We start from the raw sequence: 19,814 nt of genomic DNA on the forward strand, positions 1-19,814 counted from the left end.
CTCACGCCCCACGTGTTGAGCAATTCGGCGGTACGTCCACCCGGCCTCCCGCATGCCCACTATACGCCCTCGCTCAAAGTCCGTCAACTGCACATACGGTTCACGTCCACGCTGTCGCGGCATGCTACCAGTGTTAAAGACTGCGATGGAGCTCCGTATGCCACGGCAAACTGGCTGACACTGACGGCGGCGGTGCACAAATGTTGCGCAGCTAGCGCCATTCGACGGCCAACACCGCGGTTCCTGGTGTGTCCGCTGTGCCGTGCGTGTGATCATTGCTTGTACAGCCCTCTCGCAGTGTCCGGAGCAAGTATGGTGGGTCTGACACACCGGTGTCAATGTGTTCTTTTTTCCATTTCCAGGAGTGTGCTAACTCAAATTCTTTACAGATGAATGGATTAACTGTTAGAAACCGGATCAACTTGGATTTCAGGGAATTGTAGGTGCACACAAGGCAATATTGACCCTACAACTTACCTTAGAGTGCTGGTTTAGGAAAGGCAAACCTACTTTATAGTATTTGTAGACTTGGAGAAAGCTTTTGACAGTGTTAGCTGGAATACTCTCTTTGAAATTCTGATGGTAGCAGGGGTAAAACACAGGGAGTGAAAAGCTTGTACAGGAACCAGGTGGCAGTTATGAGTGAGTGTCAAGAGACATGAAATGGAAACAGTGATTGAAAAAAGACTGAGACAGGGTTGTAGCATACCCCCAGTGTTATTCAATCTGTATACTGAGCAAGCAGTAAAGGAAACCAAAGAAAGATTTGGAATAGGAATTAAAGTGTAGGGAGAAGAAATAAAAGCTTTGGGGTTTGCTGATGACATTTTAATTCTGTCAGAGGTAGCAAGGGACTTGGAAGAGCAGTTGAACAGATTGGAAAATGTCTTAGAAGGTGTATATAAAATGAACTCCAACGGAAGCAGACAATGATAATGGAATGTGTTGAACTAAATCAGGTGATAGTGAGGGTATTAGATTAGGAAATAAGATACTTGAAGTAGTATATGAACTTTGATATTTGTGTACTAAAATAACTGATGATGGCTGAAGTAGAGTGTGTTTAAAATGTAGACTGGTAATGTCAAAGAAGGTGCTTCATAGAAGAGAAATTTCTGAACATTGAATATAGATTTAAGTGTTAGGAAGCCTATCTGAAATTATTTGTGTGGAGTGTAGACATGTATGGAAGTGAGATGTGGACAATAAACAGTTTAGATAAGAAGAGACTAGAAGCTTTTAAAATTTAGTGCTACAGAAGAACACTGAAGATTAGATAAATAGATCATGTAACTAATGAGGAGGTATTGAACAGAATTGGCAGAAAATACATTTTGGCACAGCCTGACTAGAAGAAGGGATTGGTTGATAGGACACAGTCTGAAACATCAAGGGATCACTAATTTAGTATTGGAGGGAGTGAGAGGGAGGGGAGGATAAAAATCATAGAGGCAGACCAACAAATGAATACAGTGAGCAGATTCAGAAGGATTTAATTTCCAGTTGTTACTCGGAGATGAAGAGGCTTGCACAGGATAGAGTAGAATGGGAGAGGTCCATCAAACCAGTCTTCGGACTGCAGACCACAACAACAAGAACGACATGCTGCAATTACTGTACAGCATTCTAACAGAGATAACAGTTTTACTCAACAAAGTCACAGTTCCTGATATTTTTGTGCAACAAATCATACCAAAAGCTTTGCAATGTGGAGAGTTCATTAATGCGATGCATCAGTTAAACTGTGTAGAAAGTACAATAGTACAAATACGAAAGCCACCAAATATCACAACTTCACAAACACACAAATCAGTGTGCCACCTGCTCTGTTTGCTTCTATCAGTGAATCACAGTATGAGTTATATGACAACATAAAAATGTGTTTGTGGCATAAAACAAATCACCTATAATGCTTATTTCAGCATTTATTTGATTTGAATGCAGTTTGCAGCAACAGTCTCCTTTTTTTTTTTTAAAAAAAAATGTGAGGTCTAGGTTATGTTGAAAGAAGATGAGTACTGCAATCAACCCTGGGTACAATGCTACAAATAGACAGCTTAGCTTGTGCCCCGCATGCATTGCTAGTTGCCTTCACCAAATCAGCCAGCTGCCAAAAGGAACCAAGGATGGCCTCGGAACCCAAGTGGCAGGCGTCATTCGTGCTGACATGTGCCACTGCATGCAGCCAGTTGCACCCACATCTATATCTACACGATTACTCTGCTATTCACAATAAAGTGCCTGGCAGTGCGCTCCATAGCTGCTGGCAGGGCCTCTTCCACATCACAGATGAGACCTCTCATCAGGCATACCGAATGCACTCTGGAATTCTTTTCTGCCTTGTCTGCTATCTCCCTGAGGGGCTCTATCACCAACGTAACATTGGAGCTCCCAGTGACTAGCGTACCCACACTTTGTACTTGTCCGGACTGGGCAGGAAAATTGACCGCTGGCCCAACAGGAGAGTCATCCCTTTCTGGCTCAGAGTTATCATCAACACTGGGTAACACATCGTACCTATTGCTAAGACGTTAGGAGCCAGCCGCACAGCCCGCTCCCTCTTTCGCCTTCCGCCCAGTGACATGCGAACCCACCACTGTCTGCCACCCACTCTGGAGTGAGGATAGACTGGTCAGATGTTGCGTATCAGAAGCCGCAGCGACGTCCGGGTCACCGGGGGATTCCAGTGGCACCAAAGATGTCACAGGTCTCATCACTGGCGCCACGACGTCACCACAACTTTGAGCATTAGCTAGAAGCTTGTCGACAGTAGCCAATGCAGCTTCCAGCTGCTTACGGACAGCAGCCAATACTCCTTGTGTCTGCTCACAACAAGCACAGCCCCTAGCTGTATCGTACTGTGTGTAAAATATATATAAGGTCTAAAATGGCACTACTGAGTTTGAAAATATACCAAAGGAGAATAAAGTACACTAAAAGTTGCTGTGCAGATTTCTCACCGTGCTCTGAGACCGCAAGCTATTAAACAGAAATAATTTTCTCTACTGAAGTTGATGTATTCACAGATACCTGTTTTTAGAAATCCTGTTTGCCGAAAAGTTACTGCACGAGCTAAATATTCAGACTAGAGTGCACTGATCTAAACTGCCTGCTGCCTACTAGCACAAAATTAAAACTTATTGGCATGGCAGAGTTTCTGGTGACGCAAATGTACACTAGGAAGCCGCCCTACACAAGGATATTCATAAGGCTTCTGCAACAACAAAAACTATGATTAATTTTCTAACCACTGGTCTACACAGTGAAATACACACGTACAGTTCACTTCTTTGCAGAAGCATACTCTCAGCTTGGCAGCTGCCGCTACACTCAATCGTGTGGCATTGTTCTGGATGTCTTCTCCAAAAATTACTTTGAGCAGATAGAGAACCAACTCATGAGGGTAACGTCTTAGACCTCATGGCAACAAATAGATCTGAAGTTATTGGTGATCGTAAGGCTGTGACAGCATCTATGACGACGTGCCCTACAAGGAATGTTAAGAAAGGTAGGAAGATATATTTGCTCAGCAAGGGTGAAGGATACAAATTTTAGAATATCTCAGAAGTCAGCATCAAATATTCAGCTATGAGGACGAAGATGTGGAGAAGAAATGGAAAAATTTCAAAGGCATTGTTCAATATGCACTAGACAAGTATGTTCTGAGTAAGGTTTTAAAGAATGGGAAAGATCCACCATGGTTTAACAGGTGTGTTAGAAAAGTGCTACGTAGACAAAGAGCACTTCGTCTAAGATTCAAGAGAAGTAAAAACCTAGCTGACAAACAAAAGCTGAACGAAGCAAAAATGAGCGTAAGGAGAGCAGTGAGAGAAGCGTTCAATGATTTTGAAAGTAAGATGTTGTCAATTGACCCCAGTAAAAATCCTAAGAGATTTTGATCGTATGTAAAATCAGTAAGTTGTTAAAAAACATCTATTCATTCTGTCAGCAACCACACCACACCAAAACTGAAGATAACAGAGAGAAGGCCAAAATACTGAATTCGGTCTTCCAAAGTTTTTTCTTTGTGGAAGATCGTAACACTGTCCCTCCATTTTGATGTTCGCACACTATTGAGATAACCGATCGCGGAACTGAAACGCAGCTACAATCGCTTATTAATGGAAAGGCTTCTCGGGACCAAATGAGATACCTATAAGATTCAATAAAGATTATGCAAAAGAACTTGCTCCACTTCTGGCAGTAATTTATCGTAGATCGTTTGAGCAATGAAAGGTACCTGACTGGAAAAAAGCACAGGTCATTACCATTTTCAAGAAAGGCTGTAAGACAGATCTACGCAATTACAGACCTATATCATTGACATCAATCTGTTGTAGAATTATGGAACATGTTTTGTGCTCAAGAATTATGACATTCTTGCAAAATGAACATCTCCTCTATAAAAATCAACATGGATGCCACAGACAGAGATCCTGCGAAACTCGGCTCACTCTGTTCATCTATGAGATCCCCAGTGTAGTGGACGACGGCGCTGAGGTTGATCCCGTGTTCCTTGATTTCAGTAAGGTATTTGACACCGCCCCGCATTGCCGTTCAATGAAAAAAATCCGAGCAATGCCAGAAGATTGTAAGAATTTGCAGAACGACATGCAGAGAATTGATGAATGGTGTAGACTCTGGCAGTTGACCAAGAACGTAAATAAATGTAACATATTGCGCATACATAGGAAAAGAAATTCACTACTGTACAGCTACACTACTGATGAGAAACAACTGGAGACAACGTCTACCGTAAAATATGTAGGCATAACTATCTGGAGGAGCGACTTTAAGTGGAATGACCATATAAAACAGATAGTGGGAAAAGCAGGCACCAGACTCAGATTCATCGGAAGAATCTTACGGAAATGTAACTGATCGACGATAGAAGTGGCTTGTAAGGCACTTGTTTACCCGATTCGTGAGTATTATTCATCTATCTGGGATCCCTATCAGGTAGGACTGATAGAGGAGATAGAGAAGATCCAACGAAGAGCGACATGTTTCGTCACGGGATCGTTTAGCCAGCGAGAGTGTGTTACGGAGATGCTAAGCAAACTCCACTGGTAGACTTTATAAGAGAGGTGTTGTGCATCACGGAGAGATTTACTATTGATATTTCGGGGCAGGACTTTTCAGGAGGAGTCGGACAACATATTACTTCCCCCTACATACATTTCACACTTGACCCCGAGGAGAAAATTCGAGAAATTAGAGCCAATTCAGAGGCTTACTGACAATCATTCTTTCCTCGCACTATTTGCGAGTGGAACAGGGTTGGAGGGATCAGGTAGTCGTACTGAAATGTGATCCCATAAGAAGTGACCAGTCGAACTACACACTTCAACACGATTTAAACTCTTACTTTTGTCTTTATGTGACAATTGTGATGTCTGTGGTGATGTCATGTATCCTGCATTGTGATTGGCCGATGGAAGAAAACCTAGGACACAGCATGTTGATTTACGTGTTTACAAACCTGAAGTGTGGTATTTGGCAGTTTTCATATTTATACTTGCATACGATGGAAGAACCCAGTTTAATTGACAAATCAGATTAAAGATGTCTACAAAATGCATATTATTCTTCTTTTGTGCAAAGGTGGCAGGAAACATGACATCAGAGATGAAAACTATCACTGGATTGGTGTTTGTTGGAATTATGGTATCTTCATTTCTTGTCGCATCATCGTTCACTATGTAGGATATAACATGTCATTTTACCTTAGTGCAAGAACCTCAGCCTTGAAGGAAAAAACAGTCAAAGTCCAGTTTCAGCATTCAACAACTATCACATAAAAATATTAATAAACCATCATCCTCAGATTTATTACATTTTCATATGGAAAATTGCCCAATTTCACAAAATTTCATAAAAGTCACCAATTTCATATTATTTTGCTACAAAAATTTTTTATGTTGCAATTTTCGCAAAATTTTCCTGTCCCAAGCCATGGGCTGTGAAAGTGCTGTTGGAGTCAGCAACATTATGCTGATAGTCATATTCCTCAGCTGGGTATTCCAGTTCGCTCTTGTCCTCAATTCGATGATAGGTAGTTGTTTCATGGTCATATCCACACTGAACATTGTGTGATAGTGGGGCAGTCTACATTGAAGGTAGTATAGTGATATTGTAATGAGGCTGGTAATTGCTACATTCACAGGTGATTTTTGCTTCTTATGGCTTAGGAAGTACCTGTTGCATAACTGCAATAGATAGTGAAGCATGGATTTATAGCACAAGCTTTGTTTCTCTCTCTTCCACTGTGTTTTAACCAATGATACAAGTTGGACAGCTAGATGGCGCACAGGAATGTACTAGGATATTTTATTATATTGGTGGGATATGTAGCAAAACACCAGTCTGGCAGTGGTAGGAAATACAATTAGGAGGATATTCCTGCATATGGCATAATTTGAGAAAGTCAGTGTCTTGGTATTGGCAACATCCTGCCCTATCCATTTGGGACAATCCTAACATCTAATCTTCTCTTTTTCATCTTTACGTAGAAGCTCTCCTGTCTGTGTTTGGTTACAAATAAATTTGACTGTGGAGGGGCCCATCTTGAGCAAAACAGATATTTTTTTCTTTACTTTTTTTTTAAATTTATTTACCCATTTACTGGTCACATGCTTCGTGTCGCTCTACACAGTGTTCACTTGCCTAAACCAGATGACCCTGATTCGCCCTTGTTTTTTAATAAATGTTTAAAGCTCATTTGCTGTTTGTTGCATATTGATCTGATACATTTTGATGTTGGGTACTGATCTGCGTGGGAGATGTATCCTATATAATTCCTGTTTCACTATATATTGAATGCCATGTGCTAAATTATTTTAGCCTCGCCTATAGACATGAAGCATTTTGATAGATTTTCTGCATCCTAAGGTACTCTCTAGTAAGCCATTTAGTTTAACACTGTGTACCTAGTACTGTTAACCCAAGTTAATTTTTTCTTTCCTCTATATTCATGTAACTTCTCAGTAATTTATTGGGAACCTCAACATTGATAATTTACTCAGATATCATTTGTTCCTGAGTCCCCATCTGTTTGGACATGATATAAACAGCATTGTATATTGTACTCAGAAATTTTATATAAAATAATATTGGCGCCTTTGCTTTAATCGTATTTTAAAGATTTTTGTCATAGGTTACATTATTTACTTTATTGTCATTCAATGCCGAAATAACAGGTGTTACATTGTGATGTGTAAATATCATTAATTGTATTAAAAAACTGACAATGTTTGTGATAGTTGATAATTACGATTAAGTGGTCATACCATTATGCTTTCTTGTAGAAATTTTACTTATGACTTTACTGTAACCACTGTAATTTTGGTTATTTTTTTATTGTACAATTATCCTTGTGTGTCGTAGTTTATGTTGATTAGTCATCTTCGAGGTTACAAGTACTTTCGCTACTCGTGCTATATCCAGACTGCACATGTCCATTTTCCTGTTGTGTGTAGATGATGAAGGCTGCAGTATAATTACTTTTATTGTTCACTTCTTCAATTAGTCTTGCTAGCATGGACAGGATGAGTGCATGTTGTGTGCAAACACAGGAGAGGTTGGATGCAGTTGGCAAACAGCCGAATGTGCTTTTGATTAAAGTCAGTCGTAGTCAGGTGCAGCCTCGAGGTGTAGCGCTAGCAGAGAATGTGGTGCTTTGCATTGAAGGCACCACAGGTGTCGCTTGTTTTGCAGGGGATCTGTTGCCGAGGCACCTCCCAGTGTACCTGACACGGTGGATCTGCTCTCGCTGCAGGGCGAGTGGCAGGTGGTAACCCATTAGCATCGCTAGAGGTGGAGGGCCAATGGAAGGCTGCCTGTTTGGCCTCACCTATTCATCCTGTGAGTGTACGGGTGGCACGTTCCTTAGCATGGACCTAGCAAGCACACGTGGGTAGAGGGTTGCTAGTTATCGGGAGCTCAAACATTAGGCACGGAATCTTTTAGGCCAGTATTACACTGTCATATTTCTTCGACAAAGGAATATGGTGAAATATTCATCAAATTTCATTGACAAAGATCTCTGACGTGGTGCTAGAAAAGGATATTATGCAGTGATCATCGTTTTCATCAGATTTCAAGATGGCAGATAACTATTTCGTACAATGCGTTGCAGTTGCTCGTACCACAATTGCATTGTGTGTGCATTTGGAAGAAAACTGGTAGAAAAAAGGAAACACACTTACGTGAAGCCATGGTTATTATGTCAAGATAACAAAATAATCCCGCAAAATTTATTTTGAAAGCTGCAAGTAGAGGACGTCAAATGTTATATAAATTACTTAAGGATGGATGATAGTGCATTTCAGTGTTTGCTTAGTAAAGTGGCTCCTCATATTACAAAACAGAAGACTCACTTCAGAAATGTCGTATGTGTAGAAGACAGGCTCACCGTGACATTACGATTTCTTAATACACGAAAGAGCTACTTTAGTAGTGCTTGCGTACCATGTTGCACATTAACCAAAATAATTCCTGAAACATGTGAAGCTATTTGTAAAGCACTAAGGGGAAAATCTAAAGGTAAATAAATGTTTAGTACGCTGTGTGGGCAATAAGGACTATTTTTATTTTTGAATAATTTAATTAATAGAATTAGTGTTCCAAAACTACAAAATTAATAAATGTATGAAACATATGAAGCTCTTTTTAACTTGGGGCATCTAGAGATCAAAAATTTAAAAGAAAATTATTGATTTTAGTGTGACCATCTCGTCTATTCTCTCTTGCTGAAAAGCTGTCTGGATGTTTCCAGATGTAGGGGTGGATGGCTTTAGCTGTGGTTGTGGATGTAAAGTCGCCTGCAGTATGATCAACTTGCACATTAGCACCCCCCCCCCCCCCCCCTTCACCCCTTGAGGGTCCAGGGGTTAGAATAGGCCTTGAGGTATTCCTGCCTGTCATAAGAGGTGGCTAAAAGGAGTCTCACATGTTTTGGCCCTTATGTGATGGTCCCCTGTAGGGTTTGACCTCAATTTTTCAAAATTTTCCCAAAGAGCGAGCCAGTTGAGAAGGGTGCCGTACATGGAGCATAGTGTCCATCATGCGCTGAGACCTCTCGCACCCCTCGTCAACGTGGATCTGCACTTCTGCTCATTCTCCAGCTGTTGGGTGAGGTCACCCACCTGGGTGTGTCTTCCTCCATCCTCTGTGCAGTATCGCTTTCTGCGCTGTCTACAATAATGGACTTCTTAGCTTGTTCATGCCTGATATCCAGCATGGTAGCTTGTCCATTGTGGTGGGGCCGCCATGTACCCTGTTGGTTGTAGCCCCCTCCACACAGGGATCACTCTGCTGATGCCTGTGCCGTTAACTACCCATGTATCCCAAGGAGTAGATGCCCGTCACCCTGGGGCGTCGGGATTCCCGACAATGGCTATCCTGCCAGGTGGCCTTTGCTGCAGCAGGGTGGCACCCATAGGCAGGTCCCCCGTCGGAGGGGGTGGCATCAGGGTGGATGTTACGCCATGAAGCGTAGTACGTCATCTCTTGGTGGCGGTGAAACACCAGCAGTCTCTAAGCGGTCAAGGTCTAAGTTGGGACCAATTCTGCAGAGTATTCTTTGTAAAACCGAACTGGGATTCCATCTGGATCTGTTGCTATTTGTTTTCAACTCTTTCAGTTGTGTCTCTATGCCAGGGATGTCTATTACTACATCATCCATAAAGGATGTCTGTTTTATGGTCCAATGACAGTATGTTTGTATGATTCTCCTGTGAGAGAATGATTTCTTAAACGTGAAATTTAAAACTTCAGCTTTCGTTTTGCTATCTTCAACTGCCACGCAAGACTGGCTGAATGACTGGATGGTAACCTTAGACCTACTTAGTGATTTCACATCATAGTAGAATTTTCTTGAGTAATCTGCCACATCTTTTGCTAAGATGTGACAGTGGTAGTTGTATGCTTCGCACTTACATCTTTTCACATCTACCAGAATCTCTACTAACTGTTGTCTGTTGTCATTTGCGCATTCTCTTTTGAACCATGAATGCAACAGCTTCTGCTTCCACAGAATTATCTGAATTTCTTTATTAAGCCATGGTTGGTCTTTTCTATTCTTATTACACTTACTGGGCGCATACTTCTCCAGACTATGACTGACAATCTGCTTAAACTTTGCCCATTATTCCTCTACCACCATCTTACTGGAACTGAGTGATGTCAATTCAATAAGTGAGACAATAACAACTGCTTATCTGCTCTTTCTAGCATGAACGCTCTCCTAACCCTCTTGAATAATATAGTGACTTTTGTAATGGTTTCATTACTGACGCTGTCGATAACATCCGGCCTGTTTGCAGCTACAAGATAAAAGATATTTCCACTGCATTTGGGCTGCCGAACTAGTTTTCAGACAACATGTTCAAAAGTACTTAGTATGACTATCTGTATGTAACCTCCTACAGCTACACCGAGGTGGGTCCTTGCGATGGAGGAGGTAACCATACGTTAGCCACGTATGGCCAATGCGAAGCCGGAAGAGGACAACTGTTTCCCTGCAAGAGGACCACATGGAAGACTTAACACATTTGTAGTCTCCTAAATGACATGCAGTTTGTTCTGCGCACTGTTATGCCATTCCATTTCCCAAAGCCAAATAACACTGCACCGTAAGCAGAACTCAGATCAGTTTTGGAGATGTCCATCTCCAGATGTGGTTTCTGCGTAGCCTGTTAGGCCAGCCTGTCGGCAAGTTCATTGCCTAGGATTCCAACGTGTCCTCGGGTCCACACAAACACCACTGAATGAGGGAACCGTTCCAGGGCATAGATGGACCCCTGAAAGGATGCTACCAAAAGATGGTGAGGATAGCACTGGTCGATAGCTTATAGGCTGCGCAAGGAGTCAGTACACAGGAGAAATGGCTTGCCAGGGCATGAGCGGATGTGCTCAAGAGCACAAGATATGGCCACCAGCTCTGCACTGAAAACACTTCAGCCATCTGGCAAGGAGTGCTGCTCAATATTTCCTCCATGAACATATGCAAAGTTTATGAGACCATCGTACATCGAGCTGTCAGTGTCAACCACTTCACGGCCACGGCACATGAGAATCAAGAGGAAGTTATAGTGGAGAACCGCAGGGTTAATGGAGTCCTTAGGGCCATGTGAAAGGTCCAGAAGTATCTGCGGCCTAAGTGTACACCATGGAAGTGTACGTGAATGGACCTCGAGCAGAGGTGGTAACGGGAAGGACTCCAGTTCAGACAGAAGGGACCGGACGCGAACTGCAATCTTAAGCCCTAACCTGGGCCACTGATGCGGGAGATGACCCACTGTGGTTGGGAAAAGGAGACAGTAATTTGGATGCGCAGGAGAACTACGAACATGTGCAACGTAACTGGCAAGCAGTTGTGCACGCCTAACCTTCAATGGAGGGACTCCAGCCTCCACCAGGACACTGGCCACTGGACTCATTCTAAAAGCACGTGTCGTTAGGCGAATGCCACATTGGTGCACTGGGTCGAGTAAATGCAACACTGAGAGCGCTGCTGAACTGTAAACCAAACTCCCATAAACAAGGCAGAATTGAACAAGGGCTCTGGAGAGCTGCAGCAGCAAAGAGCAATCTGCACCCCAGTTGGTGTTGCTCAGGCAGTGGAGGGCATCGAGGAGCTGCCAGCACTTCCGCTTAAGCTGACAAAGGAAAGGTAGCCAAGTCAATCGGATGTCTAAAACCAGTCCTCAGAATCGATATGTTTCCGCTTCAGTGAAGGGATCTTCATTAAGGTAAAGTTCTGGTTCTAGATGAATGGTGCAACACTGCCACAAATGCACAACACACGACTTCTCGGCTGAAAACTGGAAGCGGTGGGTTAGAGCCCATGACTGCGCCTTGTGGATGGCTCCCTGTAGGCACTGCTCAGCTACACCAGTACTGGAGCAGCAGTTCGAAATGCAGAAGTCATCCGCATACAGAGAACGTGAGACTGACAGCCCTACAGCTGCTGCTACACCATTAATGGCCACTAAAAATAGAGATACGCTCAATACAGAGCCCTGTGGAACGCCATTCTCCTCAACATGGGGAGAACTATAGGAGGCACTGACTTGGACACAGAAAGTACAGAGTGACAGGAAGTTTTGGATAAAAATCTGGAGTGGGTACTGGAGACCCCACTCATACAATGTAATAAGGACATGATGTCATCAGGTTGTGTCGTATGCTTTACGTAAGTCAAAAAAGACAGCAACCAGATGTTGTCGTCTGGAAAAGGCTAATCAGATGGTGGACTCAAGGGACAGAAGATTATTAGTGGTGGAGCGACCCTTGTGGAAGCTGCCCTGACATGGAGCCAGTGGGCCACGTGACTCCAGGACCAAACCCAACCACCGGCACACCATACATTCTAGCAGCTTACAAAAAAAGTTGGTGAGGCTGATGGGCCTGTAGCTACCCACATCAAGCGGGTTTTGACCGGATTTGAGCACCAGAATGATGGTGCTCTCCAGCCATTACGTTGGAAAGATGTCATTGCACTACATCCGGTTGAAGATGATGAGGAGATGTCGTTTGTAGTCAGACGAGAGATGTTTAATCATCTGACTGTGGATCTGATCCGGCTCAGGAGCTGTGTCAGGGCAATGAGCAGGGGCGCTGAGGAGCTCCCACTCTGTAAATGGGGCGTTATAGGATTCACTGTAGCATGTAGTGAACGAGAGGACTTTCCATTGAATCCGCTGTTCGAGGGTGCAAAAGGCTGGGGGATAGTTCTCCGACGCAGAGGCTCGAGCAAAGAGCTCAGCAAAGTGCTCGACAATCACGTTTGCACTAGCAGATAACACACCATTGATGTTAATGCCAGGGACACCTGTTGGAGTCTGGTACCCAAAAAGATGTCTGATCTTCATCCAGACTTGGTAAGGTGATGTATGACACCCAATGGTTGACACATACCTCTCCCAACACTCCTGTTTCCGTCATTTTATAAGCTAGTGAACACAGACACGGAGGCACTTAAAGGCTATTAAGTGCTCTAGGGAAGGGTGCCACTTGTGTTGCTGTAGAGCACGCTGATGCTCTTTAATTGCCTCAGCGACTTCCGGCAACCACCAAGGATCTGTCTTTCACTAGGGGCACCCTAAGGAACGAGGGATCACGTTTTCTGCCGCAGAAATAATCGTTGTAGTGACCTGCTCAACGACAACATCGATGGCACCATGTGTGGGAGATTCAGTGATGAGAGCAGAAGTGAAGGCTTCCCAGTCTGCCTTATTTAAAGCCCATCTGGGTAGGCGTCCATGGGCATGACGCTGGGTGACCGGAAGACAGGGAAGTGGTCACCACCATACAGGTCGTCATGTGCTCTCCAGTGGATAGATGGGAGAAGGCCAGGACTGCAAACCGAGAGATCAATGGCCGAATATGTGCCACATGCCACACTGAAATGTGTGTTTAGGAGGCAGAGGCCGAGTTATGACAGGAAATTTTTGACCTCCCTTCCTCGGCCAGTAAGCATGGCGCCACCCCACAAGGGGTTATGCACGTTACAATCTCCCAAGAGTAGTAAAGGTTTAGAGAGTTGATCAATCAGTGCAGCCAATATGTTCAGAGGTACTGCACAATCTGGAGGAAGATATACATTGCACACAGTTACTTCATGTGCCATCCTTATCCTGACAGCCACAGCTTCAAGAGGGCTTTGAAAGGGCACAGGTTCACACCTTACTGAGTTCAGGACATATATGCAAATTCCACCTGACACACTATTATAGTCGCTATGGTTCCTCTGATATCCCTTATAGCCGCGGAGGGCAGGGTCCGCATTGCCAGAACCTAGGTTTCCTGGAGACCAATGCAGAAAGCAGATGTAAAGCTTAACAGATTCCATAGCTCAGCCAGGTGGTGGAAAAACCGCTGCAATTCCACTGGAGGATTAAGTGATCGTGAGACTGGGAAGGCATGAAACACTCAATGAGGCAGTCTACGCCTCAAGGTCACCTGCTGCCACCCGATGGGTAACTGTGTGATTGACATCCATTGTGTCTGAGGGCCCAGTGAGATCTAGGTCCTCTGCGGACGCCAGAGTCACCACCCATCCTCAGACACAGGTCTTGTAGGTAGTAGTGGTGGTGTGGTGCCACCGCAGTGCCTTGGTTCTTGGGGGTCATTTTTCTTTTTAGGTTTCTCTCGCTGCTCCTTAGGGTTGTATGGTTGCGAGGGCTTCACTGATTCAGTCTCAGGGACTGAGGATGACCGTGAAGCCCTTCGACCAGCTATCTGTGGTTGCTCCAGTCACTGATGGGTGTTAGCTTTGCCACTGGTAGGAACCTGCGAAGGGGGTGACCCAAGGGACCCCTTCCTGGCAGGAGCACCTGGGAGGGAATCTCCCCCCCCCCCCCCCCCAAATACCACCATCAAGGGGGCAGGTGGAGTCTGATGGCTCTGAGAGCCCACTGTACGCGATGGCATAGGTCGACGTCATATGCACAGGATGTTGTAGCCTCTTATATTTTCTCTTAGCCTCAGTATATGTCAGTCGGTCCAGGGTCTTGTATTCCATTATTTTTCTTTCTTGAGAATCCTGCAGTATGGCGAGCAAGATGAATGATGCTCTCCGCATTTAACACAGATGGGAGGCGGGGCACAGGGAGTACTGGGATATGAAAGATGTCCACAATCCCGACAGGTGACGTTGGTAATACAACAGGAAGACATATGGCTGAACTTCCAGAACTTTAAGCACCGCATCGGAGGATGGGCATATGGCTTTACGTCACAGTGGTAGACCATCGCCTTGACCTTCTCAGGTAATGTCACCCTCAAAGGCCAAGATGAAGGCACCTGTGGCAACCTGATTATCCCTCGGACCCTGGTAGATGCGCCAGATGAAATGGACACCACATCGCTCTAAATTGGCACGCGCTCATCGTCAGACTGCAAAAGAAGGTCCCTGTGAAATATGATACCCTGGACCGTATTTAAGATCTTATGGGGCATGATGGAAACAGAAACATCCCCCAGCTTGTCACAGGCAAATAGTGCCCGTGACTGGGAAGAGGATGCTTTTTTGATCAAAACCAATACTGACCACATTTTGGACAAGCCCTCCACCTTCCCAGACTTGTCCTTTAATGCTCAACAAAAAAACTGAGGTTTCATTGACAAGAAATATTCCCCATCAAATCTCAAACGAGCTACCGAGGTGAATAAGCTTCACTGCCAAGAAGTGAATGATCGTCTCATTCTGTTCGTTTGGCTTTTTGTCCTCCTTCCACATCTATACTGTCAGTTTGGACAATGCCTCCATACATGCCCTCCCTCCATATTTAATTAATGTTATCTGTTTCTGAAGTTTTGTTGTTTTTTATTGTCTTCATAATTCTGATAATATCTATCTTAGATGGCTTTACTACCTCCAGCTGGAAACCTTAAAAACAATTCATTTATACACCTTTATCTTCTCTGGTAGGTATTAAGCAGAGTTTAGGGATATTGCTGCTACAGGTGTAGAATTTAGTATTCACTGCAAGTCTTTGATGTGCTAAATAAGAAATGTTGTATCTTTGATACTGATGGTGTAAATGTCTTTCTCTAGGGTGATTTTGCTGTCAGATGTGATGACATGTTCACTGGGGATGTTCCATTAGCAAGAGCAAGTGGTGAACCTTTAAGAGAGAAGTTACCCTCATTTGCAACCTCTAGGGCAATAGCTGACACCTTACAAGATAAACTTCAGCTTGATGACGATAGTGATCAGGCAATTCTTGGTAAGCATTTGTTACACCTATGTTGCTTTTTTAGAGTAATATATAACATCGTTGATTATACAGTATATTATTCTCTCTCACTGACATGTATAAAGTTAATTAGGAAGCATATGCTTCTTTGGAATGTGTAATTTATTGAATCTCAGTTTCTTGCATCTTGCCTGCTAATCTCAACCAAGTAAATAGCATTATTAGTGTTAACAGTATTTTTATTATGTTAAACTTGCTAAAATGTGGTATTTGTTTTTCTTGTTTTACTGTGTTCATTTTGCTTTGGGCGCATTTTATGCCTTGTGAGGAGTTGGGCAGTAAATTAATATAGTGTATTTCACTACGTCAAGTTAAATGTATTTAGATTGTTTTCAAAATGGGGCATGGATAACTTGAGTAAATAATAAAGCATTGCTAATTTTTGTCGTTGATAAGACAATCTGATTCTTGTTTCACCATCGGCTTACAATTACTGGAGAGGACTTTGCTGTCTGTGCCACATTACTTCAACTGGTACTCTGTCAACTTTTATTTTAACTAAGGAAAAGAATAATAATGTTCAGTGTAGGAAAGTATGAGAAGAAATTGATTGCATCCTGATTACCAACACTTAAGAAATGGTGGACCAGGAAGAATATTTTAGATGTGCCTAAAAAGTTTTGATTCCTTAACAAAAACATTAGTATGCTCCAGTTATTAGGTCTTAGTTTACAGCCAATACAAATGCACATAATATTTATCTTCTTAGAAGTTTAGCGTACTTATGTAATTTTAAGCTGTTTACTCATTTTGTTTTCTCGGTTTGTAGTTTTGAAACTGAAAAGAATAAATAGTATATTGAAGTGAAGCACTTGAATTTGTTCAATTGAAAACTTGTTTCAGAAAGAGATTTGATATTTTGTTGAGATTTCCTCACTCTGTAGACGAGAACAGGATATTGTTGTAAGTACAGATTATTATGGAGCAGTTAGTACGTAAATTCAGATAAATTTGTGTGCTACAAAAAGAAAGTGACAAATCTCTGTTGCCATAAAGCACATTGTAGATATAGGCAGTTTATTCCTTCAAAGCATCACTTTTTCGGGGTCAGTCTTTATTAGTAACATGAAAGTCAGTCTGTATTTGAAGAGATTTCTTCAGAAATCACTCATCCATCTAAAAAAATTAACACTATTTATTATAAACAGTTTTGATGTATCTGATGCCACAAACAAACATTAGCTCCTGTGAGACCAAATTTTATTCCTGTTGGACACATTTGTTGGCCCTGCTTTATGAACCATCATTGACTGGAAATTAGTTTTGTATTGTCTGCATGAATCAACTGTGAACTGAAAACTTGTAAATCAATGGTTCTCAACATTCACAAGTGCGATTTGCTTGCATTATCAGTCGCTACATTTGACAGTCCAAGCAAACTAAATAACAACACATTGTCCTCTCAGTTTCCAAATAGTTAATCGGCAGAAATCAGACCACTTAGAGCTAACAGTACATTTCATAATTAGTTACCAATTTCAGTAATCAACAGTAGTGTTAAGCAGTAGCTGCTTTAGCACCTTTGCTGAACCTCATGTTTCATTTACTGTTTTGCATTTCAAATGTTCTGTGCAAACGTATGAGGGTTGGAACTTCAATAGTGGCAACTATTTATTTACAGCTCGTACAAAATAGATACATATTTCAAGGTTTTACTGACCTTCAAAGTAGTCACCAGCATTGTGTATAACCCGTTGCCAGTGATGTGGAAGTTGTAGGATACTCTTAGCAGTGCCAGTTGTGTTGACAGTTGCTACGGCGCAGTCTATTGCCCGATGAATTTGTAGCAAGCAAATGCCATGAAGTGCAGTGCAAGCTGTTACTGATTTGTTTGACTGATGGTGCTGCTAAGTGCTATACCACCTACTGCACACCCCTGACTTAAGCCCTGGTGAGTTCAACTTGATTTCTAAACTGAAGGAAACACTTCATAGCATTCGCTTGTTACAAATTCATCGGGCAATAGACTGCACCGTTGCGACTGTCAACACAACTGGCACTGCTAATAGTATTCTACAACTTCCACATCACTGGCAATGGGTTATACACAATGCTGGTGACTACTTTGAAGGTCAGTAAAACTTGGAAACATGTATCTATTTTGTATGAGCTGTAAGTAAGTAGTTGCCACTATTAAAGTTCCAACCCATGTATTTATGTAAGAATTAATTTGTCTCGTTTAGAAATGAGGAGAATTGGTGATTACTTTCTTCTTTTGTAAAGTCAGCAAAGAGAAACAAAAATTTCAGAGGAGAAATGGAAGAGCATTGCAAATGCTGTAAATAGAGAGAGAGAGAGAGAGAGAGAGAGAGAGAGAGAGAGAGAGAGAGAGAGAGAGAGTTGCAAACAAAGTTCTAGGAAAGAAAAGAAAATTTCAGAGAAAGGAAGGTGTGAAGATCTAGACTGAAATAATACAAGAGGCTGTTGAAAAGCATATCTGAGGAAGAGACATACACAGAAGAACCTCACAAATTGGACAACATCTCTCTTGAGGAGATTCTTAGCACAATCAAAGCCTTAAAAAACAGAAGAGGAGCAGGAATGGAAGGGGTTATGCATTGTTATGGAAATATGATGGAACCTTCTGCATGTTAACTCTCACCTCTGCCGAATATGTGTTGGATACAGTGAAGAATACCTGTGAAGTGGCTTAATATGAACATCGTTCTTATTTACAAGAAAGGTGACAGGAGTGAATGTGAAAATTATAGGGATATCAGTTTACAGGTCAGTGCCCACAAAATATGCTCCAGAATAATCAATATAAGATTATGGGCATAGCATACATAAACATCAGCAAAGAGCAGATGAGCTTTATACGGGGCTGCTCTACAGTAGATGCCATTTTGGTAGTGAATCAAGTGATTGAGAAAAGAAGAGAATTCTATGTGGAAACTCACATTGGCTTCATTTATTTTCAAAAGGCATGTGAGAGCTTTGTTAGAGATGTGCTCTCATCTTATAGTTGGATAAATACAGTATGTGTGTGAACCCTGACATCTCCACAATGTGGCAAAACAGAAAGGAAGCCCAGTATTTCATCAAATAGGAAAATTTGAACTAAGGGGAATAAATAAGTTATAGAAATAAGGAGGAGTATGATGATGATCATGATGTGACAAAAGAAACCTTGTAATGATCAGGACATTCTGTGACACACACACTCTAAATGTGACTCATCTTATAGCTATAAAAAATTTAGGAGTAAAAGGAACCAGTCACTAAGTAGCCGAAGTGTTGAGTCATCGGCAAGCACACATAAAGAAAATTAAAACTGCTAGCTTTCGGATGATATCCATTGATGAGCTAGCAAGTGTGAATGCATTCTGTAGGATTTAGGTGGTTGGTGGAAAGTTTAGCAACAATGTTTTGTGTTTGTGTTCTGTATTTCATTGAATGTGGGGTAGGAGCTTTGGAGGACGTGGCAAACTGAAGTGCATAAGCGCTCTCTCTCTCTCTCTCTCTCTCTCTCTCTCTCTCTCTCTCTCTCTCTCTCTCTCTCTCTCTCTATCTCTCTCTCTCTCACACACACACACACACACACACACACACACACACACACACACTGGTTTCCCAGAACCACCTCTGTTCTCTCTGCAACACATAGTTACTGTGCAGTCATAACTACATACATCACATATCCAAAATTGAAACCCTTAATCTCCTCCACCTGAAAGATCATTCCAGACACCACCTCCAAATTATCAAACTTGTTAACAACCCACTCCCTCCTTGGATGACCATTACCAATCAACAAGTATCCTGCCCACGATGAACCCTCATTAACTACTCGTAACATCCAGGCTCTACCTTACTGACCTTTTCAGTGTGCCACATCCTCCATAGATCCCACCCGACATTCAGTGAAATACAGAACCCAGACACAAAACATTGTTGCTAAACTTTCCACCAACCACCTAGACCCTACAGACATTTCAGTTCTATCCAAAGGTCCCATCTCCAGCCTCACATCCAAGTTTAACCATGTTGGACTCCTGAAAGACCTACTCCTCTCCTCACCATTCCTACAGTGGAAACATCACTTCACTA

At 42.5% G+C, this 19,814-nt stretch overlaps 1 protein-coding gene across 3 annotated transcripts in view; it reads left to right on the forward strand.

Moving 5' to 3' along the window:
• LOC124594750 (axin) overlaps positions 1-19,814 on the forward strand; it is a 285,091-nt gene that overhangs the window by 144,864 nt on the left and 120,413 nt on the right. For all 3 annotated transcript variants that reach the window (XM_047133132.1, XM_047133133.1, XM_047133134.1), the window contains one exon: positions 15,563-15,734. In XM_047133132.1, coding sequence (XP_046989088.1) covers positions 15,563-15,734 — 172 coding nt within the window. The remainder of the gene's footprint in view (positions 1-15,562; positions 15,735-19,814) is intronic.

The sequence above is a fragment of the Schistocerca americana genome, chromosome 2 (genome assembly GCF_021461395.2).
Source record: "Schistocerca americana isolate TAMUIC-IGC-003095 chromosome 2, iqSchAmer2.1, whole genome shotgun sequence".
Classification (NCBI taxonomy): Eukaryota; Metazoa; Arthropoda; class Insecta; order Orthoptera; family Acrididae; genus Schistocerca; species Schistocerca americana.